General features: G+C 40.9%; 1 protein-coding gene across 1 annotated transcript in view; it reads right to left on the bottom strand.

The window, feature by feature from the left end:
• The window catches only part of SLC9A2 (solute carrier family 9 member A2), a 96,735-nt gene that overhangs the window by 31,254 nt on the left and 37,853 nt on the right, over positions 1-27,628 (bottom strand). The window contains exons 3-5 of the mRNA XM_004594205.2: positions 24,519-24,769; positions 7,726-7,943; positions 6,949-7,151 (exon numbers count right to left, since the gene is read on the bottom strand). Coding sequence (XP_004594262.1) covers positions 6,949-7,151; positions 7,726-7,943; positions 24,519-24,769 — 672 coding nt within the window. The remainder of the gene's footprint in view (positions 1-6,948; positions 7,152-7,725; positions 7,944-24,518; positions 24,770-27,628) is intronic.

The raw sequence follows: 27,628 nt of genomic DNA on the forward strand, positions 1-27,628 counted from the left end.
TCTCTTCTTCTTATTCAGAGAAAGCCATGACGCTACCTCCCTGGGAGCAGGTGGGTCAATGCACATGAACTTCTGGACAGCTAACTCTGGCACTGCCCTACCTGCTACAAGCTCCCTGGCTGTCCAAATCACATGCAGTTCTAAGTTATCCTCAGTTCTTCTTTGTCTCACTTCCTGCATTGAGCTTTGTTGAACAGGCCTCAAAAGAAAAAGAAAAAAAACTGAGGGTGAGGGTGGGGAGTGGAGAGGTGGTATCCACTATTTTCATCCTTGTGGCTATTACCCAAGGCCACATCATCATCATTTCTGGTCTGGCTTACAGTCGGAGCACCCAAATTGGCTGCACTACTTCTATTTTTGTCTCCTATAATCAATTCTCTTTTCTTCAAGCCAGAGTGCTGTTTTTAAAACATACCACTCTCCTGATTAAAACCCTCTCATCACACTTCAATTAAAACCACAGTCTTTCCCTCAGCATCCAGGGTTCAACAATGTGTGGCTTCCTCTGTATTTTCATTTCAACTCCCTCCTTACCCACTTGACTGCTTATTTCTGTTCCACAGACTTCTCATCTTAGGATTTTGCATCAGTTCGTCCTGTCTGGAAGGCACTTTTCTTAGAGCCTGGCTGCCTTTATGTCTTCCTATTGCAGATTAAACATCACCTCCGTAGAAAGATCTTTGCTAACATAATGTACAATGGCCAATATGACTTACCCCTGGATTAAGGAAATACGCATTTTCCCTTGGATTTTTCTTGAGAGCCGGCTCAGTTCATGGGTCATAAAAGTGTTCAGCAGTGCGACACAAAGCATCATTATCTGTTCACTGAAGTTGCTCTAATGAGCAGTACTGGCCTGAAAACTACTGATTACTAGCTGGCAATGAAATAACTGTGGAAATCCTACTCAATGAAAAAAGCAAGATTATTTGTCACGTTAAAAATGTCAAATGCTGAAGTTGGAGAGGTGGCATATCAGGTTGATCCCCCCACCTGTGTCTCCAGCATCCCACATGCATGCTGGTTTGTTTTTCAGCTGCTCCACTTCCAGTCCAGCTTCCTGTACTCAGGACCTGGGAAAGCAGCAGAGGGTGGCCCAAGTCCCTTGGCCCTTTCAGTCATGTGGGAAACTCAGAAACAAGCTCCTGACTTGGAATCAGCTCAGCTCTGGCAATTGTGGCCATTTGCAGAAGGAGCCAGTGGATGGAAGACCTATGTCACTGTCTCTGTAACATCTGCCTTTCAAACAAAAAAAAACACACAGAAATGTTTAGAGAAATGTCAAATGTTGAGATGCAAGGCATTCACTCAAAGTAGGCTTATAGGCATTAATACAAACAGTTACTATTAATGTCTCTTTTGCTCACATTTCAATTCTAAACTGCCCAAAAGTTATAAGGATCATAACACTATGTATTAATCATCCACACACATATTCAATGAAAAATACTATATATTTCAACTATACTTTTTTCTGCACGTTATTTATTCTGGTTACGGAAACTGGATTTTTGTTGGAGGAACCTAATAAAAAAAAACCTTGAGCTTATAGTTTGTGCTCTATTTCTTGAATTACACCTTTCTTCTGAAGGGACTTCCATTGGAATTGACAATTCAAGTGTACCTGTTTGCTAGGGCAGGGGCTGGTTTTGCACTGCAGATATTTTAGAAGCACATGCATAGACAACAGCGGCTGTTATCATGCCCTCCACATGAGCTAGTGCTCAGGCACATTCTACTGACACGGCTTTGTGTTTATGTTTGATATTCACTTGGCAGCTCTCATTCTGAGGGTGGAGAGAAGCAGGGACACACCGAATAACCTTGTCGGGGATTGCAGAGTGTGGTAAAGACAGGAGCGTTATGATCCGAAGAGGATGAATCACTGACTCACCTCCGGCTGGCTTTCCCCTCCAAGCATTTATCCAACCATGAAGAGCAAAATAAAAATAACAAAGTCTAAACTGATTCAATTCCGTCTCAAGCAAATTGAGAGTGGTAGATTGGATGACTTATTAAAAGGATTCCAGTTACATTAAAGTTAAAAGTTAAAAGGAGATAAGGAGATTTGCTTCCCCAAATCCCCTAACGACTTATTCCTCAGACTACCTCTCTGTTGTCCAGCATCACATGACAGCACTACTGGTCATGCCACAGTAAATAAATAATACCTTCTTGAAGCAAAGTCAAACTCAGAGGGCCCCATGGTATTTGAGTTTAAGGGAGGAATTTGAATCCACATGGAACATTTGGACAAAAACCAGTATATGACATTGGGCATACATTCGGTCTAGCGGTAAAGATGCTTGGGACATCCACATTCCACACTAGAACTCCTGGGTGTGAGCTCTGGCTCTGCTTTAATTCTCATTTTCTTGACAATGCAGCCTGCAAAGGAGCAGGTGATGGCTTAACTGGTCGCTGCCCATACAGAAGACCTGACTTCAGTCAGCATGGGAGCGAACCCACGGATGAGAGAATTGTGTGTGAGCGTGTGTGCATATCTCTTTCAAATAAAACGCATAATGAAAAGTACAATTGAAACTATACTTACGTGTGTCATGGGGACATTTAAGTTTGGACTGTCTATAAAATAGATATCCATGAGTTTATTAGAACATCATAGGCATCATTCGGGCTATAGATCAATGTATTACTCTAATGTGTATGTGATCTTACTGCTATAAGCAAAGCTACTGCATTTCCAGTCATATAAAAGTATAGCACATTATATTATATAGAGCATAATATAGAGCACAATACTTGATAACAATAAAGGACTGTTACTGGTTTATGCATATACTACATTATACTTTTATTATTACTGTAGGGTGTATTTTGTTATTGGTTTATGCATATATGATATTATACTAGACTTTCATTATTGTTTTAAAGTGCACAGCACCTGTTTATTGAAAACAGATGACCCAGGCAGGTCCTCAGGAGGTGTCCAGAAAAGGCATTGCCATCATGGCAGATGACAGCCCTGTGGGTATACTGTCTCTGAAGGCATTCCATGGGGACATTGGGGATAAGACGTGGAGTTGGAAAGTGGGGGCAGTAATAACCATGATCTAAAGTGCTCCTGACTTTTAACAAAAAAATTCTGATTTTTTTTAAAAGTTAAAATTTTAAAACTGAACTATTTTTTATAACTAGGTTTTTTTATAACCTAGGTTTATGTACACTATTGTCAAGTTTAAAAAACAAAAACATAAAGTCACATTTCTCAGAGTATATCCATATTAGCAACACCAATAATATACTGGTCACAACATGTGTTGTTTATTTAAGCAAAATCAGTACAACCAAATAGTAAGTACCTTGGTTTATGCAGCCAGTCCTGGGCACAATTTCAGCTTCAGCCCCCTGTACAAATATGTGCCCTTGGTGGTCTGCTTCTCTCTTAAAGTCCCAGTTTAACTGAGGGAAATACTGGTTTCTACCTCAAATGTTTCTTTCGAGGACTAAAATGAAGAGAGGCAAACAGAGAAGACCAAGCCTCATCGCCAAACACACGCTGTGCTGTCCACAGTCAGTGAAGAGAATGGGCACTTTCACGTTGTTGATACTGAACACAGACTGGAATGTATTCATTTTTTTTAACTCAGGAAGGGGGTCCCACAAGGTATTCTCTAGGTTTCCAGATGACCCACCAGCTTTGATGCTGGGAGACAGGAATGAATGAAGGATGAGCCAACGTTTGCAGAAATTAATTGATAGGAGGAAGGGAGAAAGAAAGAAAGGAAGGAAAGAAGGAAGGAAGGAAGGAAGGAAGGAAGGAAGGAAGGAAGGAAGGAAGGAAGGAAGGAAGGAAGGAAGCCAAGACTTGGTTTTTCTTTTCAGTACTGAAAACTCACTACACAGCAGGCTCTCCATTGGGCAGTTCATTTCGATTAAGATCAAGTTATTTTGGCCTCCTGTTCTACCTGTTTCTAGCTGTATAAATGTGGCAAAAATCATTTAACCTCAGTTTCAGTGCCTTGCTTTCCTCATCTAGAAAACAGGAGTCATTAATAGGAACTCTTTCTACTTCTGTATCAGAGAATTGTTCTGAGAGATTAAGTGTTCATAAGTGAGATGTTTATTTTAGATATTCTTACTTCCTTGGAGATCACATTCAGTTTAGGCTTTCAAATATCAGCTATCCACTACCAATGACCTCTTTCCTGAATTCCAGAATCATAACATTAGCTTACAACAGCTCCATTTGGAGGTGTAGCAGACGACAGCATATCTATCACTGAGCTATTACTTTCCATGTTTCCACCCCCTTCCATGCACACATTTCCCCTTGACACTTTCACTGGACATGCCAAAACTTTGGGGGTATCTGTGCCTTTTTCTTCATTGGATCTATCGTAGAATACTGGCGCATTCACATTAGAACGTATTAGGTCCAGCAGGGCCCAGGTCACCTGGCCTGGGTTTTTGGGCCCAGCTACAAGAATGGGTCCTCTATGGAAAAGACTGAGCAGTGGACGGCAGACCCTGATGCACATGGAGGATATGGCAGCCCATTGGGGCCTGCAGATGACATCTGGTACCACAGCAGAGGAAGAATAGAACAAACTGTACAACTACCCCAGTTATATGATGACAGCAAAAATCTGGGTGAATGGAAACTCTAAGGTGGACTGTGTCAGTCAGTGGACATTGGAAGGGTTTCCTTATCCATGGATCAGTGAGACAGCATGGCAGAACTTTCAAAACCACCTGGGCAGAACTCTCAGAGTGTGTGCCACAACAAGACCCTGTTAATATCAGGTGGCCGTTCTCCATGCCCAGGTACTGGGGTGGTTAGGAGGCTGGGTATGGCCTCTCCCTTTATCTCCCCGCCCTACCACCAGCTCCAGAAACTGGAAGAAGAAACAAAAAATGCGGAAACTATGATCACACCCACTTTCCCCAACCCTTGATCCTTCCCACCCTATCAACTATGTCAACATCATCTAAAATAAAAAATTTAGAAAAACATATTGTAGGATTCAGCCATGACTCACAACTCACCCACCAGCACTTTATGGCTACCTTGTTCCCCTCTGGATATGCACTGCTACCTTCTTCTCAGAACAGTTTATTTTTACATTTTCTTTTAAAAAAATAATTTACATATTTACTTAAAAAGCAAAGTTAGAGAGAAAGACAGAGATCTTCCATCTGCTGGTTCACTCCTCAAATGGCCACAATGGCCAAACTTTAGTGGTCTAACTCCAGGAGCCAGGAGTTTGTTCTGGGTCTCCAACAAAGGTATGCAATTCCAAGCATTTGGGCCATCTTGTACTGATTTCATAGATGCATTAGTAAACACTAGCATCAGAAGCAGAGCGACTAGGACTTGAACCAGCGCTCACTGGGGATGCTGATGCCACAGGCAGTGGTTTGACCTGCTAGGCTACAGTGCTAGTTCCCTGAATAGTCTGTTTCCTACACATGATTTGAAGAGATGTCTCTGTTTTTATTTTTATTTTTATTTTTGAATGGCAAAAAGTGTGTGGGGCATGAGGGAGAGGGAGACAGAGAGAGACAGGAAGAGACAGAGAGCATGAATCTTCCACCTGCTCATTCACTCACCAAACAGCCATGTAAGCCAGGGCTGGGTGTGGATCCCACACACACACGTACATAAAAACTCCAGAACCTGGAAATCTATCAAGGGCTCCCAGATAGGTGGGCAAGGGTCAAAGAATATCCTACATTGCTTTCCTAGGTACATTAGCAGAGAGCTAGAGCAGAAGCAGAGCAGACTGCACTCAAACTGGAGCTTCAGTGTGGGAGTTGGTACTGAAGGTAAAGGCTTAATCCTGTGTGCTACAATGTGAGACCAGAGGAATCCTTTTACAGACAAAATCACAGCACATCACGTGTCTTCAAAGATCTTCCAATGGCTTCAGCTGTACTTGAAAAAGAGCCAAACTCCTGAATCTGGCCTGTCAGCCAAAAGTGATCTAGACTTCAGAATTTCCCTACTTCATTTTTGTACTACTGTATTCCATACTTCACTCCAACCACACTACTGGAAAACGCTGCTCTCAGAATGGTATCCTTCAGCCCAGCTGCCTGGAATGTATGACTTCACCAATCTCCCCACCTGCTACATGCCTTCACTCAAATGCCATTTATCTTACTGATCCCCTTGCATGACCAATCTATTTAGAAATGTAACACCTCCATTAATTACCCTTGCTATTACGATTCACTCTCTTTCCTTTACTATATTTCATTTCCACATTTCTTTAGGCATATGCTAACATTCACTTCCTTTTTGTGTTTCTTATCCACTGTGTGCTCCCATCCCCACCTCTGGCGACACAAGTTATGCAAGGACACAAAACTTCTTATATTTTGCTCTCAGAGCATTGTCTGGCACATAGCAAGAATCTAGTATAGTTTCAATAAATTAATATGTACAAAAGATAATCTTCAAAGAGCTGGCGTACTAACTTAAAATACAGCTAACAAGCAGAATCAAGGTTGAGGGCCCAGTTTGAACATTCTGTCTTCCTAGTACTGAATTTGCATTTTCTCGTTGCTCTGTTTTGGGGAGGCACTGCTGAACAATCAGCTGATGTGGAATTGCTGTTGGAAGCCATTACACACAACTAGCATTTCAGAAGTACTTTAGTAGGTCAAATAGCATGGCAGATGACAAGGATTAGCAAGTGCAGTTTGTAGGTTTCCAGTAGTAAGCTTAGATCACTTAGCTGAGTTTCCTTAAATAACAACTCCTCTGTGTAGGTCAAGTGACCAAATTAGACTCTCTTGGGTCCCTGAACAATCCGGTGACATGAACGGTGACAGGAAATATCATTTTCCCCAATAACGTAATGGCCAATGCTTGCATACACCTTTGTAATTGTGCATCCTGTCAGTGGAATACATGGTCTGAAAGTTCTCACTTCCTCCTGCAGAGGCAAAGATGTGGCTGCCAGGAAGAACACCACTCACCAGGATGAAGACGGTGAAGAATATGACAACGATGGCAGCCGTAATGAAGAGCTTCTTCCGAGGAAACACAGCAGCAGGAAGGAGAAACACGAGGGCAAAGCAGATGGCGCCGCGGAGGCCTCCATAGGCAATGATGAATTGATCTTTGAAGGTCAGTGGAATGGTCCGGAACCAATTAATGACCTGAGTCAGGACAAAGACACCTGCAAAAAAAGGAAAACCCCAAAGCAATGTATGTTCCATGTGATCCAGATTGTGATTTATCCAAATTGGGTAAATTATTTAAGAATAAGCCCCAATTTCATTCCATATTCTCTAATGTGCTGGTGTTACTAAGTTTCCCAGTCTCTGCTACAGTTGATCAAGGTAATGGGAGGATAATGTGGAGTCAAAGAAGCCTAGCAAGAATAAATTTCCTTGTAGTAAAGGCCCAAAGATAAGAAGAAAGAATATATCTACAAGGAGGGAGGAAGATAAAGAAAGGAAGACGAGAAGGAGCTGGAGAAGAAAATAACATAGGTAGGAGGAGGGGGGCGCAGAGGAAGAGAAAGAAAACCAGGAAGAGGGTCAGGTATCAGGTGAAAAGGAAGAGTAAAGGAAAAAGGCTAGAGGGTAGCAGAAGAAAGAAAGAAAAAGGAGGCAAGAGAGGTGGAAGTAGATGGTGAAGTAGAAACAAAATTGAAAACTCAGCCCTGACAGAAAGGAAAGGACAGGAAGAACGTTCCATTCTGCCCTAAGTGCCATTAGCTGCTTCTTGAGCAAACAAGTGCTCATTACCCAGCGCCCGCCAGATCAGACAGAAGGCCAATGTGAAGCAGACAAAGGCCCAGTTCCATTCGTGGTTCTTCCCAACAGTGGACACGCCCATGAAGATGAAGATGAGGGTCTCGCTGACGCTGCTCAGCATCTTCATGAAGTACTTGATGGTCGTGTAAGATTTCTGAGACACATTCTCTTCCACATACTTGTTCATAGTCATGGCGCAAGCAGTGATTCTGAAAGAGAAGATTTTTTTTTTTTTAATTTAAAATGACAATGAGCTCAGTCGGAATACCAGTCATCTCCAAAGAGCCAAATGATGACTCCGGTCAGCTGCCTGTGGTTGCATCACCAATAGATGTTTTTTCTTAGTTAATTTAATGTGTTTGAGAGTCAAAGTTCATGTGAGAGAGGGAGAGATCAGTGAGATCTTCCAATGACTGGTGCATTCCCTAAGTGGTCCCAATGGTGAGACCCAGAACCTTCATCTGAATCACCCACCTGGATGGCAGGGCCCTCAGCACTTGTGGCATCTTCCATTACTTTTCCCAGTCCTTTACAGCAGAAAGCTGGATCAGAGGTGGAGCAGCCAGAGCATGAACCAGCACCCACATGGGATGGTGTCCCAGGTGACAAGTTTGCCCACTGTGCCACAATGTTGGCCCTCTCAATTGATTTTTATAAGTGAATGTAATTTACTGAAAAGGAGGTTCTACTGTTTTTGAAAGTCTTTGTTAATACAGTTGACTTGAGCTGCACACTCTGCCCAGCTTTCCAGTTTCCTTTGATTCCTCCCTATGGACACCTGTCCCATCAGCTTGCCTTTAAGTATCCCATTCAAACAAGTACAAAATCAACTTCATATCCATCGTCTTGCCATAAAACCAATTCCGACCCCTGTATATACTTTATTTCTCCATTATATAAAACTCATGGGGCCAACATTGTGGCACAATCATCTAAGTGTCCCTTGGCACACCTGTGTCCCCTCCTAAAGTACCAGTTCAAGTCCCAGCTGCACTGCTTCCCATTAAACTCCCTGCTAAGGTTCCTAGGAGGGCAGTGGCTGGAGTGCTTGAGTCTTTGTCACTCCCTTTGGAGACCTGGATACATTTTCAGGCTGCTGTTTTTTGTGGCCATTTAGGGGAATGAACCCATGAATGGATGATTCTCTCTCTGTCACTCTGCCCTTCAAACACAATAACCCTTTATTTTAAATCCTAAATTATCACAACAAATTTTAAACTTAAAATTAGAACAACACTGGGCTTCCAGTCCTTATCCTAGTCCTTTACTCTCCCCAAAATGATTAATAACCACTGGTTTTCAGTTTCTCATCTTGATTATGTCTTACACTCATCCACTTCTCTTTATCCTAATAACCTTAGTTCCTCTTTATCTGTTGGAACCATTTCTGGGATATAGGAACTGTGTTAATGGGCTCTGAGAATTCCTGAAGGAAAGACACTCTTGTGCTTGTTTTCTGTACATTTCCAAAACTTCACTACCACAGAGATCTCTTCCTCCAGCGCACATAGTATCTATTTTAATTTGGCCTGATCTGCCACACTCAGGTAAAGGCAGGCTCAGGACGGAAGCCATTGTACTGAGTAGGACATGGGAAGCTCCTCTAACTTCCCCAGTGGAGAATTTCAGCCGCACCCCCACCTTCCTTCCACACTCATGCCTCAGCTGTCTCATGACTCTCAAACACAACTTCAGTCTTTATCATCTTCTTGTTTTACAGCAATATACAGTGCACTCTACTCTGTCCAGAATGCCACCCAAAGAAGGAACTGTAGAGGAAGATATACACAAAGATATACAAAGTACCTAGACTGTAGCGAATCCAAGGGACTTTTTATCAGAAAGTGCTGTAAAATTCAACCAGGAGGATGGAACTACAGTGTTGTGTGTGGCCTTCTACTGACTAGAACCATGGTGTAAATCAACTTCTGGTCCTGACCGTTCAAGTTGCCCATACTGATGCTATGCACTCTTCCTGCTTGGCCCCCACCTTGAGCCTCTTCTCACAGTGAGAAGATTGTTGCTGTCCTAAGGAAATCTTCCCGCAGTGCATATGCATATGCGATGAGGAATATCGATCCAGGGGCTCTGAAAGTTAATACTGCGAGAGGAACACCTTTCAATGCAAAGGGCATGAGTGTTCCTCACAGAGGGGACATGTTTGTTTATTTTTGTGCGCCCATTTAAAGTAAAATAAAGATTTCACTGAGTGTAAGGACCAAGCATTTAGTCACCATTTCGCTGTCTTCAGAATAAACAGGTGTTCCTTTTAGATTGATGTGAGTGAAGAATGCAAACTTGTGGCTTCTCCAAAGAATGTGCTCACTAAGTGTGCTAATAAAATTCAGCAGTTCCAAAGATATGGGAGAGCTTTTGAGCAACTGAGGGCTCCTACACAATAATAATCATGCTTGCAGCACTTTCATGTTGTGCCTGATACTGTGCGAACACTCTGTGTGACGTACACCAGTCTTTGCCACAGGTTTATGAAGCAAGCTATGCTATCATTCTTACTTTTATAGACAGGAGGACAAAAGGCACACAGAGGTTCAGTTATTCAAGTTTACACTGATAATAAATGCTGGTGCCAGTGTGGGAACCGAGACAGTCACCCAAATCAGCCCCCAATAAAACCCTGGCTCTTCCCGAATCCTCACTGAGCTCAGTGATCTCCAATGGGAACACTGTCCCTCCCCTCTCCAGCCCTTCCTCATCCTTTCTCAAGCACAAGTCTGTCTGCATGCATTTCCACCAGCTGCCATAACATGAAGTGGTTTCAAATGACATCATCTTATCACAAGTCATTTTCAGTCAGCTAAGATGAAGGCGCTGGCAGGGTTGCATCCCTTCTGTAGTGAGGGGAGTGAGATCACTGCACTTGCTTCTAGAGGCTGCTTCCATTCCTCGGCCCCTGGCTGCATCACCCAGCCTGCTTCCCTACCTGCTGACAGCAACCCTCCCACTTCTGTCTGGCACTGATGGCATTCAGCCCACAGGGATGAGCCTGTGTAGCCTCCCCACCTGAAGAGCTTCACGAAACTTGTCTGTGAGGTCCCTTTATTCTTTAATGTGCCGTATTAGGAGTTTTTGAACCTTAGGCTATAGATACCCTTAGAGAACACTGGTTAACTATACCTCTGGCAGTCTGCATCATTCACATTTGACCTGGCTTTTTCTTTCAGCAGACTTTTTGAAAAAGATGCCCATAATACGGACCAAAGAATAAAGGCCATAGCTGGATTCAGTTGATGAAGGATCTGTATTGTGATGTGTTTTGTAAAGAAAAAGCACATTCGATGCAACATAAAGGAGCCTTTCTCAAACATGTCAACTAGAACATCTTTACTTAAAATTATTTAGAGCCACATTACTTTTCAAGACAAGCTTCAAGAGTTTAGCTATGAAGTATTTAAGCTTACATAAAAATACAAATAAGGAACACTAAATACCTACTACCCAGCATTTTCTAACCACTTTCATTTGAAGATATAAAATAATTTAAGTTATGGAGTAAAATCTTGCAGGTTACCCCCAGTGGTCTCATTTTCACCTCTTTCGCTTAGATTCATATTTCTTCTATCACAGGCTAGATAACAGCGTTTTTGTGAATAGACCAAACAATTTCCTCTGGAGTCATGTTCACATCATTCACTGCGCAAAATGTAAGTCACACAGAGCACAGGTGTTCACCTGAGCGATTAGGATGGTGCCAGCAATATTCCTGTGAGAGTACCTGGGTTCAAGTCCCAGCTGTACTTCTTATGCCAGCTTCCTACTGATGTGCACTTAAGGAATCAGGTGAGGATGGCTCAAGTAGTTGTGTCCCTGCCATCCATGTGGGAGACCCAGACGGAGTTCCCAGGTTCTAACTTCATTGACCCAACATTGGCTGTTCCAGGTGTTTCAGGGAGGGTGGGGTGAACCAGCAAACAGGTATTTCCCTTCACTTTCATTTCCTCCTCTCCCCTCTCCCTCCTTCAGTTTCCTTCCCTTCCAATTTTCTCTCTCTCCTCTCTCCCTTTCAAGTAAATCAATAAAAGTTTTTTAAAAGCAAACCACACAGGTAAAAAGTACTCTTCGATACCTGAGTAATTTGGCAACCACTGCAATTTAGAAATAATTTAAAATGAATCTTTGGTGTAGAAAATGAGAGATGAATTGATTTTTATGTGGATGTCTATAGGATCATTTTCCTTTGTTTTGTATCTTTTAAATGATACCAGGACACTCAGATCTGCTGGACACTTTCGTGTAACTTAACAGTTTCTGATCAGCAGCAATGAGACATTTAACAAGAACAACACCTGGGGCAGGTACTGAACATTGAGTGAGTGTGTGCATGCTCATTCAGGGCTAGGGGAATGCTCTAAATGTTCCTGTTTTGGTCTGTCTGCTATGTGCAACGTGATGCATATGACTACTCAAGCAACAGCCTGAGAAGTTTTCATTGCTAAGGATTGTTGCTGCTGTTATGGTAAGCTAACCTGATGTCTACTCCCCTTACCTTCAGAACATCATAAGACCACAAACTGTAAATAAGCCAGCATCCCTCCCTTTGGAGGTAGAGACAGAACAGGCCGCCAGGAACAGAAAAAATGAAACCTCTACAAGTCTACTTGATCCTCTTCTAGAGTTGATGACGTCCATATCATGCTAAACTTGAGTCCCTATTGCTCTTCTAAAAGCATCACAAAGAACTTTCAGACATGGCAAACGACACAGGCAGGTGTTTAACTTCTCAACCTTACTGTGTTTGCAGTATGAGTCAAGAGTGTCCTCAGGTACAATGTCATGTCATAGTAGAGAGGTGAGATTTCTTCAACTATCCTTACAAGGATACATGAAGACTTCATACCTAAAACTCACAGTTTCTCATCCTCACTCAACCTAGTGATATCCACACCAAAATAAAAGCATGTTCACTTTGGGTTCTTGGATTACTAGAAAATCCATGCAAAGTTCTTAACTATAAAACTTCCTTCAAAATAAAACCATTGTCCTTCAATAATCCAATATGACTTGATTTCCATTGACTCCTGGCACCGTATTAGTTTTTTCCTTTTGTTTGCACCACTCAATATCCTAGCCTCCACATTAGTAGGATTATTTTAGTATCAACCAGTATTTTCTGAACATATAGCAGCTGAAAGCAAATAATACACAATTTTTACCTTCAGGAGGTTGCAATTCAATAAATGGTATAGTCAGGAGAAAATCATTATGTACTACAGTTGTTGCAGATGGAGAATGGGAAGGGCATTGTGAAAATACAGGAATGGAAAAGGCTACCTTGGCCCCAAAAGAGGGGACATTTGAGGAAAATCTTCCTGAATAAGTAAAATCTCAGCACATTTGAAAAAGAGAACAACAATTCTTTGGTCTGTCTGCTCCAGGATTGTTCCCAGGACATTTTCGGACAACAAATTCTATGCATGCTCAAGTCCTTTGAAATACTGTGATATCTGCACATAATCTATAGACATCATTCCACAGATTTTAAGTCATCTCCTGGTCACTCATAGCAATGAATGCAATGTAAATTCTACATGCATAATTGTTATTCTTTTATTATTATTATTATTATTATTATTATTATTATTATTATTATTATTGGAAAGCCGGATATACAGAGAGGAGGAGAGACAGAGAGGAAGATCTTCCATCCGATGTTTCACTCCCCAAGTGAGCTGGGAACCAGGAACCTCTTCCGGGTCTCCCACACGGGTGCAGGATCCCAAAGCTTTCCCAGGCCACAAGCAGGGAGCTGGATGGGAAGTGAAGCTGCCAGGATTAGAACCGGCGCCCATATGGGATCCCGGGGCATTCAAGGCGAGGACTTTAGCCGCTAGGCCACACCGCCGGGCCCCATAATTGTTATTCTGTATTATTTACAGGAAGACCAAAAAAAAAGATCTATTCGGTATCACCCTAATTTTTCATTGTAAATATTTTTAAAGATTTATTGATTTTGATTAGAAGGCAGATTCACAGAGAGAAGAGAAGACAGAGATCTTCCATCCTCTGGTTCACTCCCTAATGGTCACAGTAATGAAACTGAGCCAATTGAAAGCCAGGAGCCAGGAGCTTCTTCCGAGTCTCTCACACAAGTACAGGGTCTGAAGGCTTTGGACCATCCTCTATTGTTTTCCCAGGCTACCAGCAGGGAGCTGGATGGGAAGCAGAGCAGGTAGGATAAAAATCAGCACCCATGTGGGATCCTGGTGCATTCCAGGTGAGGGCTTTAGCAACTAGGTTACTGTGTCAGGCCCCATTGCAAGTATTTTCAATCCACAGTTACATGAATCTATGGATATGTAGAGTAAATAGTCACATTTGAAGCATGCTCAAAGACATGAAAGAAATGAACATGATGGCTTATTAGGGAACTGCCAAGTGATACTGTTAATTGGAAGAGATGGAGATGATTATGTAGAGAGATCTGGAGAAAGGAAGTTGGTGGTCAATGTGGCACCATTAGAAGTAATTCTTGGGCCTGACGCCGTGACCTAGTGGCCAAAGTCCTTGCATTGAACATGCCAGGATCCCATATGGGCACTGGTTCTAACCCCAGTTGCTCCACTTCCCATCCAGCTCCCTGCTTGTAACCTGGGAAAGCAGTCGAGGACGGCCCAAAGCCTTGGGACCTTGCACCCGTGTGGGAGACCTGGATGAAATTCCTGGCTCCTAGCTTTGGATTGGCGCAGCACTGGCCATTGTGGTCACTTGAAGAGTGAATCATCGGACGGAAGATCTTCCTCTCTGTCTGTCCTGCTCTCTGTGTATATCTGACTTTGCAATAAAAATAAAATAAATCTTCAACAACAGCAACAAAAAGAAATAATTCTTAAGAGCTTAGTATTCTCTTAGGAGTTCTTAGGAGTTCTACGTGCTAAAGGAAAAAATGGGAAATAATATTTTTGGATAACATTAATTTCTCTCTCACTAACCCAATTGGAAGCACCATACGGAGAAGAAATGTATATTGATGCACACCATAGGGTTTGGCATATCATCAAATATTTGGATCATTACATAAATGAATTTTTAACCACAATATTGGTAAAAACTGACTTTTACTTTAGAATGAGAATTCTGAAGGACATCTGAAGGAGAGATTGGGAGGGCACAAACCTGAGCTTGGAAACAACTTATTGCAGTGGTTTGCCATTTCATTTTCTTCTCTGTCCGGAAATAAAATAACTCTTTTATTAATTGCCACAATTGAAAACTCATATTTTCGATCATCTTTCATGTGTTTTTTCTTTTTTGTTTGTTTATTTTGCTTGCTGTTGTAGAATTTCATCCCACTGACTTGAACTGTAACTGAAGTAAGCAGAATCTTCATCTTTTTTTGATTAGATAAAACATGCATTAAGGATTCTACGGCCTGGATCCTATGGCTCCAAAAGGTGTGGAAAACCTAGTGAGTAGCATCTATTGAAAAAATCCCAAGGTTGCAAAATATCACACGGTGACTTGGCACATTTCAGATTTGAAGGTATTATAAAAGACGATCAAGAGCTGACAATACTCAGCTACAACTCAATGACCATCGATTGTACCAGTATTCACTGAAATACATTTTTATAAAGCTCTGCGGATAGGAAACCCTTTCACCAAAGTTATGGAAATGCTCCCTTTAAGACAGGAAATCTTTTTCTGCAAGGTGAAGTTACCTTTATTTTTATTCTTTATGCCTGCAATCACTTACGTGGATTCTGTTACAATTTCAAATCTCGGTGTCCTGTTAACCTATTTCCTGAATTAAGCCACTAAGTTTTCTTATTCAATGTGGAAGACAGTCATCAAAAGGATATTAAGTATTTTACAATTGAACAGCCCCAGGATTGGAGGGAGAAAATTAACACCTTTTTAAAAACGTCAAGAAAAAGAGAAAGGACAGTAGACAGCAAAAACAGTAAAAATTGAGTAGAACATAAAACCTTTCCATTTTATTGTAAAGATATTAGAGTGTGGACCATGACAGCACTCTATTCCCCTGGAAACCCCAGACTCCCTCTCTTTGTGGCCCTTGGTATGCAATTTATCCTGATTCTTCTGTCCTTATTCAGCCATGGGCTGAGCAAATTTGGGTTTGCCATTTCATTTAAAGAATCCATTCCCAGCCTGGCCCAGATAGCATCCTGAAAAATTCCCATGTTTTGACAGGTGTTAAGTTCCACACCATGCAACCACATGAAGGTGAAGCACACAGGACTCACTGGTAAATCTGCCTTTAACATAAATGTATGGTGTTATTATCTTGCCTTTAACATAAATGTATGGTGATTAGCATCAATTTAGAGGCCAAGAGTGAAAGCTCTGTAATTAGTGGGTTTTTACCTCACCAGCAATTGAGGCTTTTTCTTCATCCCTGTATCATTCAAAATAAAGTATAGAAAAAATCGGGGGTGGGGGGGCTAATCCTACCTAAGAGCAGTTTCCAGAGGTAAACAACCTTTCTATTTAGATGGCATGTGTTTGCTTAATTTCTAAAGAGAGAATACAAATACTTTTCTTCTATATGACTCTGTAACTCTGTTAGAGCAATCAGTGATGTCCACCTTCTATAGATTTTCTTTTTCTTTCACTATAATCTGTGTTTTGAAAGAACAATGGACAAGCATTTACTCAGCATGACTACATGTCCAGAGTGGTAACAAGCGCATGTTCCATGTATGCAGGCTGTCTAGTCTCATGACTATCCACAGTGCTTAATCTAGATGGACATAGCCCTCAGAAACAGAGATCAGGTATCAGTCTTCAATGAACTTGAGACGTGAAGGCAGATGCATGGTTTTAAAGATGGAAAATGCACAACCTGTCTGTGTTTATATGCAAATAGTGAAGAAGCTATGCATCGGTTACTTCTTTTTTTTTCAAAGTTTTGTTTTTTTTTTTTTTTTCTAGTTTGATTAGCTCATTAGCTTTTACCCCTAAGGTTATGAGATTGTTTTCTGTAATATGAACTATTTGGAATCAGAGACAAGCTGAGAGACTACTGCAAAATGTTTTTGCTCCTACTACACATCTGTATTTATCCCTTAAAAACTATGGATTCAGTTGCAGGAAAACAAAGTCAAATAGTAGCTGCATGTCCTCGTTTTTTATTTTGCCAAATACAAAAGCATGCCTCACCAATCAGTACAGCAGCAATGATGGAGACCTATTAAAAAGCCTTCTTTGTATTGGCTAGAGCAAGATCTTGCAGTGACTCAGAGTACACTGCATGTTCTCAGAATAAAGCACCCACTCATGCGAGGTAAATGAATTATTCCAGGGTGTGAATGTACTATACAGTGAATCGACTTTTTCAGGAAACCTGACAACCAAGAGAAAGTGAGTTTGACACATGAGAAAGTGCAACAAAAATTGTTTTTCAAAAGAGGATCCAAGCACAAAAATTGAGTAACCTTTCTTCAAATGAATAAAATAAGTTCAAACTATCAAAAATCCTGGATGCCTCATGTGCGATTATCCATTTCACACACAACATCATTTTACTTATCCTTTATAAATGTTTTAGATGCAATTTAACCTCTGGCAATAGATTACTTACTGGAACCTTAAAAAGCCATGGTTTTGTTAACAGAGAGTACACAAAGGATTACATCCAAAGCGTAATGAAGCATAAGGCATCACAAGACTCATGAAATCTATTGACTCCAGTGGGGACCGTTGAGAAAGGCCTCAAAGAGATAGGAGGATCTGATGAGGAACTTGAAAATAGAATTCAAGTTTTCCAGGCGGAGAACTCATGGTGTGTATTTCAAGAAGGGTGCACATGGGACCTGGGGTGTGAGCAACCCTGCACGAGAGGTATGCAAGAATATTTTCAGGATTCAACATGACCTGGGAAAAATCCACTCGGGTCACTGAATTCTGAGAGCTCTTATGGCTCCCATTAATTAGCAGGACACTTTATTTTGAAATCCAATCATTTAAGGAATCATGGAAAGAAAAATAAAAAGATTACACATGGATTTCAAAATGGTTTACACCAAATTAAATCCATCTTTTAATTTCATTTTCAAAGAGCATTTGGAGATACTTTGATACAGTAGAGAGCTATGATCTGAGGATCACATAATTCTTGGAATTCCTTGGAGAAATACAAATTCCCTGTCACTGACCAAGATCTAGAGAGAGAGAGAGAATCAACAGTCAAGGCCTCAGATTCTGAATATGTAATGATCTATCCAGGTGATTTCAAATGTATTCACTTTTGAAGAAAGACAGTGGGCAGGTAGGCAGGAGACTTGGGAGAAAAGAAGAATGAGAAAGAACTGAAACTGGAGTTAATCTCTTTAACTCCTTCACTTGAGTCTCCAGATGGTCCTCCACAGACAAATCCTAGAGGTAGCCAGTGAGCCTCTCCATTTTTCTCCAAAGTGTCATCAAAGTGCTGCCTGTTGCATGTAGAATGGTGTTAAAAAAAAAAAAAAAAGCTTTGGAAGTACTTCAATGAGATGTTCACCACAAAACAGAAATACACCTGTCACTGCAAGATAATTTCCTGGAGCTATGCCTCACAACCTCTTCACCAATCTGGTCATTACTACTTAGGCTATAACCCAAACATTACCAGCTCCACCCTCCCCACCCGCCCCCCCACACACACACTCGTTTTATTGTCAAAGGCTAAGCTTTGTTGAGAACTCTTTGCTCAAGTGGAGATGATGCTCTCACTACACTGCTGTTTTGCATTTGGATCCACATTTTACTAAAAAGTAGTAGTATTTTCCACAATATTCTTGAGCCATGATCCAGTAGTGAAAATCACAATTTTTAAAAATAATCGTAAACAGTAGTCAAGAAACTATTCAAAAAAAAAGGGGGGGGGAAGACCTCTTAAAACAGAATTAGATCCAAATACATAAGCTAATTTTTCCAGTTGCATGGAACTTATTTTAGCATATAAACACCATTTTCCCCCTCTAAATAATTCCCTATCAGCCCTAAAATCTTCTCTAGTACATACATTAGAAAAGAATACCTTGATTTCTTTCAACAACTAGAAAAACTGCTTTAATATTTATTAGCCAAATGTCACTCTGAGAATGCTAAAGCATTATTCTGATCAACTAGCCAAACCCCAGGACTTCTTCTTAAATCATCAATAGTGCATGTTATTTTACAAAAAGAAAAAAAAATTACTTACACGAAAATAATTTCATTCCTTAATTTCATTTTTCCATGAACTTTTTGAAGTGGCCTAACACAACATTTACTGCATTTCTTTTGCACCATGTCAGTTTCTCCCAGAAAATTAATATCTCAATTTCTTTTTCCCTTAAATTAAAAGTAGCATTCCTTGAATGTACCTATCTAATCAACACAAGAAGGGGTCATGTTAAGACATGGGGTAAAGAGTAAATAGCTCGGACCCAGCGGTGTGGCCTAGCGGCTTAGGTCCTCGCCTTGAACGCCCCGGGATCCCATATGGGCGCCAGTTCTAATCCCGGCAGCTCCACTTCCCATCCAGCTCCCTGCTTGTGGCCTGAGAAAGCAGTCAAGGATGGCCCAAGTCTTTGGGACCCTGCACCCGCGTGGAAGACCCGGAAGAGGTTCCTGGTTCCCGGCTTCGGATCGGCGCGCACCGGCCCGTTGCGGCTCACCTGGGGAGTGAAACATTGGACGGAAGATCTTCCTCTCTGTATATCGGCTTTCCAATAATAATAATAATAAAAAAAGAGAGAGTAAATAGCTCAACATTCTAGCCCTGTTAATCTTCAAATATGGAATATATAATTTTACTTAGGATATATGTGTGTGTGTATATATATATATATTTTTTTTAATTTTGGTTTTTATCTCTACTAAAGAACTAGAGACTTCAATATATGGAATTCATTGATTTTCAGTCTGCAGAGAAAATTCAAACAATAACAGGTGAAAATGGTATTTCTGAAATTATCTTACCTCTCAGAAGATGAGACAAGAAAATCCACTATTTTGAGTACTGAATATTGCATAAATTTGCACTTTTGATTTACAGGAAGTATGGAACACGCCACCTGAAGGAATCTATTTGAATGTACTTTGCTCATTCCTGTGGGACTCACAGCTTTCCCTGAGGGACAGTCCTGCTCCTTGGCCAAGTTCTGAAAATGTCTGGATCAAAGCCCTTGAATGTGAACTCTGGGGTAGTGTTTTCTTCTTTTAATATCTCCAAACAACTTTATTATGACAGCGTAATTAGCACAAGCCAACTCCGAAAAACTTCCACTTTTCTTCCATTTCTCCTTTCTTATTCTCCTTTACCCTCATCGTTGTCAAAGATGATTCTATAAGAGACACCATTACCATCAAGGGAAGAGAAGCTTTTCCCTCCCATATCCCTTGACCTTCATGCCCTTATCTTTTTCTACCTTATCAAGGTGAATAAATCGTATGTCAGTCTTCAAATATCCAAATAGCAAAATTTCATGGCAAGCACTACCATTTTTCCCTGATGCAACATTGTCTCATGGGCATATAATAGGGACTGCAGTTGCAATTTTCAGCTTCTACAGCTTTCATTACAAGAGCAAATTGGATGGGACTGGTACTGTGGTACATAGGATAAGCTTTCACCTGTAGCATCCCATACAAACATCATACATCCCATACAAACATCAGTGCATGTCCTGGCTTTCCCAAACATCCCATTCAAACATCAGTTCATGTCCTGGCTTTCTGCTTCATTTCAGCTCCCTGCTTATTTCTTGGCAAGATGGTAGAGGATAGCTCAAGTACTTCGGACCCTGTACTCAGGTGGGAGAATTGAAAGAAGCTCCTGGCTTTGGATTGGCTTATCTCCAGGCTTTGTAGCCATTTGAGCAGTGAGCCAGCAGAGGGAGGTCCTATCTGTCTGTCTCTCCTCTCTGTAATTCTGCCTTTCAAATAAAAATAAAATAAATATTTTAAATATGAGAATAGTATCTATTCAAAATTCACATCAATAACTACTTTATCTTCCAAAACTCAATCATCTGCCATTCTTAAAAAAACACGTGGTAAAACTAAACTTATACTATATTTACTTAGCCTAATAGAACCATATATTGTTATTTCACTGTAAAGCAATAATAAAGTGCTAACACGGTAGTTTACAATCTTTTTTTTTCTTTCCACTTTTAAAAATCTGCTGTATATTTTTATCTTAGAGCACCACTCAATTTTGATTGGTCACATTTTCAGTGCTAAAGATATATGTAGCTGGTGGCCACCATATTGCATGAGACTAGAAAAAAAAAATTCTCAAAATCTGTAGTTACTAATCCCCACTAAATGTGTTACTACAAACATTGGACCACAAAGTGTCCAATGTTATTCACATGGGAAATCTCTTGTTCAGGGAACCATGGGAACTTTCTCTTCCCTTTAGTTTTAGTGTAGTGGAAACTCACTGATACACACACATATATATACACACACACACACACACACATTCTTCCCTGTTGTAACAATTTCTTACAGTACAGAAATGAGTGAAAAGGGGATGGAACTTTTATTGTCCACATCCCATATTAAATAGCCTGAATTTGAAGCTTGTCCCTGGCTCTTGATTTCAGCTCCCTGCTAACGGAGGCCCAGAGGGGCTCAGTGAGCTGGATCCCTGAGACTCCTATACAGGAGTTTCTTACACCTGGCTTTGACTTCAGCTCAGGTCTGACCATTATAGAGGTAAACAGACAGACAGACAGGAGGGAGTTCTGTGTTTTCCTCCACCTCTCTGCTCTCCTAACCAATAATTAATAAACATTTTAAAAGACTATTAGGAATATTAGGAAATAACACCACATTATTAGTGTTTGAATCTAAAATTTTGCTGGACACAGTCAACTATGAATGTAAGTAATTCTTCGACACTAATTTAGGTTTAGAAGTTCATACTAGAGGATGTCACATAGGCACACCCAATCTAAGAATGCCCAGAAGTCATCGCCCCAAATAGCTTATAAGACAGAGGAAGATAACAGAGGTTGATTCTACCTCCTATTATTTATTCACAGTGAGTGAAAAGCATATAAAACCATTGTGCTGTGTGGGTGGATATTTATTTTCATGTCAAAAATAAACAACAGCCACAGAAGGCTTTGTACATATCTGAGGTGCTCTGCTTGCAACATCTCCCCCCGAAGAGATAGGTGCTGAAATCCTGAACTAGCGCATTCCTACTCAAGAGATGGGTTGCATGTTGAACCCAAACCCTGGTCTCTATTATGCAGAAGGATATACCTTTTAGACGGAATTCTTTCAGGAACCACCCAGTTGTCTAATGTGATCTCCTATTAAGACAGCCTGCCTGAGAGCTTGCTTAAGATGAAAGCTGGAATAAACGTGCTAAAGCATCTGAAAGGTAATAAAAGGAGGAAGAAAGGGAAAGGGTGGGAGAAGGTTGTAGTGAGGGAGAGAAAGAGGGAAGACGGTGGGCAAAACCCAGGTGGACCAAGTTTCACAATGGTTCTACAAATCTTTAGGAAGATAATTCAACCCATCTCTTGGCTCACCAGCCTTTCTCCTCAGCCTGTTTTCCTTTCTATGCAGCTGCTGATTTCTCTTAAACAAACCATGGAAAATACTGAGCATGCTCAGTACCCTACAGTAACCTTTCCTACCATTAACCTTAAAAATTTGCCTTTAAATCACAAAAACTACAGAGTAATTAGCATGAAGCAGAAAAGGAATTAGCTCAATGTAAGCCCAGAAAAGAGGCACAACCTGGATGTGCAATTTTAATAGCATCATTATACCACCTCCCCTGGACCAATATCCCAAGGTGGAATGAGTAATTACAATGTGGAAGCACATATAATGCACTTCAAATGCACAGCTGTGATCTCTACCATATGACAACATCACACACGCCCAGGTTTGACTAGCATACTAATCACCTTCCATTAGAAAATAGGACATCACTTCTGGGCACAAAATACACCCCGATGTCAATCAGTCTCTTCATTCGCTATCACAGAATAATGAGTGCTCACAGCTATTCTAAGTCTAAAAATTGCTGCAGTTCCTAGAACATCTTATTTAAGGGTCCATTAGTATTTAGGGTGACAAATAAATGCAATAAAACATTTTTGTGATGCTGAGTTGTAAAATAAATTTTCACTTTGAAGTTGATAACAAAGAGTGTTTTTCATACACCTGCAAAACATAGCAGAGAATTATATGTGCTGTTTTTCAGGAATATGTAGTCCTATTTGTCTCTGATATCAGAACTTCTGGAGCAAGTTACCAGTGGTCCCATTTTCAAAAGAGGCAAGTTCTTGATATAACACCAGTCTTTGCAGCTTTGTAAATACTGGGCTTTGAAAATATATCTGATGCACCAAGTTTCCAATCACCAGCCAGCTCTCCAACTATCTATCCCTCCATACTATGGCTGTTCATAGACCCCATTTTCTGACTTCAGCATAAACTGATTCATTTAGATAGTTACCTTGTTATTGTTCTAGAACATTTTTATATGCACATGATTAGGAGTCTCTAACTCCTCAGATACACAATGCCATTCGAAATTCTCACAAAGCTTTGCTAGAACACCACTGTTGTGAAGCCTGAGCTAAGTCCCACTCCAACACTCCGGGTAGAGAGCTTGGGACTAGATGCTCACACATTTTCAATGACACTCGTCAAAGAACAGTAAGGAACTGGAAGTCATACAGATGATATGAATAGCAACCAGGAAGACATGGAACATTTCATGACTGAGTCAAACTGGATTAACATGTTGCTTTATTTAGGTGCTCTATGTAATAGAAAACCAGCCAATCTTTAAATCATGGCTTTCATGACAATGGTTCCACTCTTCTTACAGAGAAGCCGTGGACTTCCTCCACCACACATCAAATTGTTTTCTGATACAGAAGTGCCGATAGGGGATGAAAAACAAAGCAGACCTCAATCACAGCAATTCTTAAATCAGGCTGGGAGAGAAAGTCACGAACAACCATGTTTATAGAAGCAACACTCTAAATGGGTACAACAGGTTCTTGCATACTGAGCTGAAAATACATATTTGCAAAAAAATCTGTAGAAGCATCCCATTTACTAAGTTTTTGCCATTAGCCCTATACAGAGTGTGAGCATAATGCAACAGGCTTGTTTCAGGAAGCTACAATAACACTCCTATCCAGTGAGAATCCTTCTCCAAAGCAAGCCTCCACAGACTGACACGGGTTCTGAACATTCGCATTGTTCAGCTCACGTGAAGAACTTTTGGAGCATGTCCACTAATACGCATTTCTTGCTTCATAACCAGACCCCTTTATTTTAAAAGCATAAGTCAAATGATGTGATCACACGTATCGTTCACTGTACTTTGCTTTGAATGACTTTCAGCAATCATCTCAAGTAGAATCCATCACATTAAACGTTTCTACCACTGAGCTTGTTCACATGATGACATATCAACATTCTCAAAGCTCCAAGAGCAATTCAGGTCACGCAACCTTGTTGAAAAACATCTGCAGCCTTCCACATGGACAACACGGAATGGGTAGCAAACCCAGAAAATTATTAACCAAGTTCAACCTCAGCAGTTGTTTATTAATTTCACTTGAGAACCCAGAAATAACCTTTAGATGACTCTCCATCTTAACACCAGTTCATGTTAGTATACAGGTGACTGAAACATATATGTTTTTAATAACAAAAAGCAAGAAAATCTACTTTTAACCATTCTTAAAAGAATTTAGAAGTCTACTCTTTCATCTAAGCTACTCACTTCAGTAACTTAGAACACACGAACCAGATGGCACATACTGCTCAAGTAGCAAAGAAATACTCACGCCATGATGCCCGAGAGGTGAAACATCTCAGCTGTGATGTAGGACAAATAACTGTACAGGAAAACAAAGAGTGGCTCAATCACTCTAATATTATGCGTGAAACGAGTAGTGAAGGCCGCTATAAATCCCAGGAAGATGCCGATCAGCACTCCACCAATGCCCACGACAAAGAAGTTAGCAATTCCAGCAAATACATCAATGGTCTCAATGGTTTTCATCTGGCAAAAGGACTTGAACAAATTATACAGGACCTGTGGAAGCAAGAGACATGTGGTCAAAATATCGCCAATCTTCCAGGATCACTCTGCATACAGAAACACCTGGTCTTTCAAGATGACATGACTGCTCTATAACCAAGTGGATTGTATGAGGCAATTCATGGCCATTCACCTAGGATTTTAATGTGGGTTTTAAATATAAACACTTCAGAAAAATTCTATTATCAGGGAAAGTATTTGTAAAAGTAAGAAACAGAAGACCTAAAATTTACAATATCCATAAAATCTGAGCGTTTTTCTTTCTTTTTTTTTCCAGGTAAGTATTTACTTGTTATCTGGCATACCTCACTCAAATCAACATTGTTTGGGAAGTCATATGTCAGAAAGGATGTGTATCAGTGGTGCTGGGAATGTATTTATTGTGGGAGGTCCACACACCACGGAAGGAAATGGGCTGTCAGTACAGGTGCCTGATCTGAGGAAGTCCTCTTCCTCACTCCATCCCCACCTCCCTGTGCCACCTAGACATGTATGTCTGGGGTGATACAAGACCTGAAGGAAGTTTGTTGAACAAAAAGGGAGCAAAAGTGTACACAAACACACAAATACACACACACACACATACACAAGAGAGAGAGGAGAGTATCTACCAGCTGTAACATATATATCGTTCCTGCCCTGTACCTGTAACTTAGACATTTTGTGCTTCTCAATGAATGAGTCTACACTACTGCCTCGCTTATTTCAATAGCCTCGGTTTAAGTAATGCTTCAGTAACACAAGACATCCCTCCATCTTCAGTCTGGGAAGAGCAAATGGCAGCTGGAGTCCTACCACGTTTCCCACCAGGCAGGAGGTTCTTCGTCCCTTTACAGTGTGATATTTACCGCTCTAGAAGCACAGGGAGTTTCTAGCAGGGCCAAGGGACAAGGACACCAGAGAAAGGCTCTCCTAACTTTTCATACGAGTTCTTCTGAGAAAGTCAAACTTGATTCAATTTGCCCACAGTCAAGTGGTACAAAATGTCAAGGCAATATTAGAATGCAGGTCCTCTGACCTTCCGGGTAAGTTGTTCAAGGTTCAGCCACGGGGTGATGAGTCAGTCCATGCCTGCCAGCCAGCCTGTGTCCTGCAAAGGCCCCTTCACCCTGTTACACTTCACTGTGCTCATTAAAACCTACCACATTTCCTGTCTGGCATACTTTCTCAATTTTTTACCAGATTAGAAACTGCTTGGAATCAATCAGCATTCAATTAAAATTTAGGGGTATGACTTCCACATTGTCCAAAGGATAACAAAATGGTCAACATTGTGGTGCAGTAGGTTAAATTACAACCTGTACTCCCACATCCCGTAGGAAAGCAGTGGTTCAAGTCCAAGCTACTCCCTTCTGATGTACTTCCCTGTTAATCCACCCAGGAAAGCAACACAAGATTGTTCCAGTGCTTGGGCTTCTGCTACACCCATGGGACTTGGTAAAAGTTCCAGTCATGGGTTGGGGAGAGAGAGAGAGAAGGAGCTATGGTCATTTGAAGAATGAACAAGGAAGATTCTCTCTCTCTCTCTCTCTCTCTCTTTCTTTCTCCCCTTTCTTTCTCCCCCTTTTCAATGTATTTTATTTATTTGAAAAGAAGAACTACAGGGAAAGAGAGAGAGGCAAACAGATCTACCTGCTGGTTTACTCCCCAAATTGCTACAATAACCAGTGCTGGATCAAACTCAGTGTCTTCCATAGGTGTGACAGAGCCCATGTACTTGGGCATCTTCCACCACCTTCCCACATGAATTAGCAGAGTTGGATGGGAAGTGGATCATCTGAGCACCCATGAGGGATGCTGACAGTCAGCAGTTTAAGTGGTAGCACCACAATGCTGTTCTCACATCTCCCTCATTCTGTCGTTTTGTCCCAAATAACTACAAATCAGAATATGTTTTTACATAAGCTGATCTCTTCTTCTCTCATCTTCCTGCTCCATCTAGTACAGTGATGAGGCCGCCAAGAAAAGCCCAGGAGCTCATTTTCACAAAATAAATCCTAATCCTAATCCTCCCAACATCACCATTCCATCCACCAGAGGTCCATTCTGTTGTAAATACCTCGGCAGACAGCGCAAAGAGCAAAGCTCAGCTGGGGGCACTCAACCATCAGTATACCACCAAGGTCCCTTCTTATCAGGCCCCAGACCATGATGCTATTTATCCTTGAAAAACCAAAGGTTTCCCATAACCAGCCTTCCACTTCACATTAAAACTGATGCCTAGTGACAGTCATGAGCTAAAATTCTTTTAGTCACAACAGCCATAACCCCACAATTAGGTGATTTCAGTTTTAGTCAACTCATTTTACCCCATGGTACCTATGTAGAAAAATACCTTGGAGTTTTGATTTACATGTTTATCGGTGTTAGGTATAAGTGAGAAAACTGAGTTTATTGCTTTTAAGATCAGTCTTTGTTTGCTTGTTTGTTTAAATTTTGGGTTTGTTTCCCCTAATCATAGACTGTTTACATATACATCATGAGATATCTTGGAGATGTGACCTATGTCTAGATATGAAACTTACATGAATCTATTTTTAAAAGGTTTGTTTACTTATTTTTGAAGGCAGAGTTAACAGAGAGAAAGAAAGAGAAAGAGAGAGATCTTCCATATGCTGGTTCACTCCCCAGATGACTGGCTCTGGGCCAGGCCCAAACTGGGAGGCAGGAGTTTCCCCAGGTATCCAATGTTGGGGGAAGGGCCCAAAGCCCTTCTGCTGTTTTTTGTTTTATGGTTTTTTTTTTAAAGATTTATTTATTTTTATTTTAAAGTCAGATATACAGAGAGACGAAGAGACAGAGAGGAAGAACTTCCATCCGATTCACTCCCCAAGTGCGCGCAACGGCCGGTGC

The sequence above is a fragment of the Ochotona princeps genome, chromosome 8 (genome assembly GCF_030435755.1).
Source record: "Ochotona princeps isolate mOchPri1 chromosome 8, mOchPri1.hap1, whole genome shotgun sequence".
NCBI classification, from domain to species: domain Eukaryota; kingdom Metazoa; phylum Chordata; class Mammalia; order Lagomorpha; family Ochotonidae; genus Ochotona; species Ochotona princeps.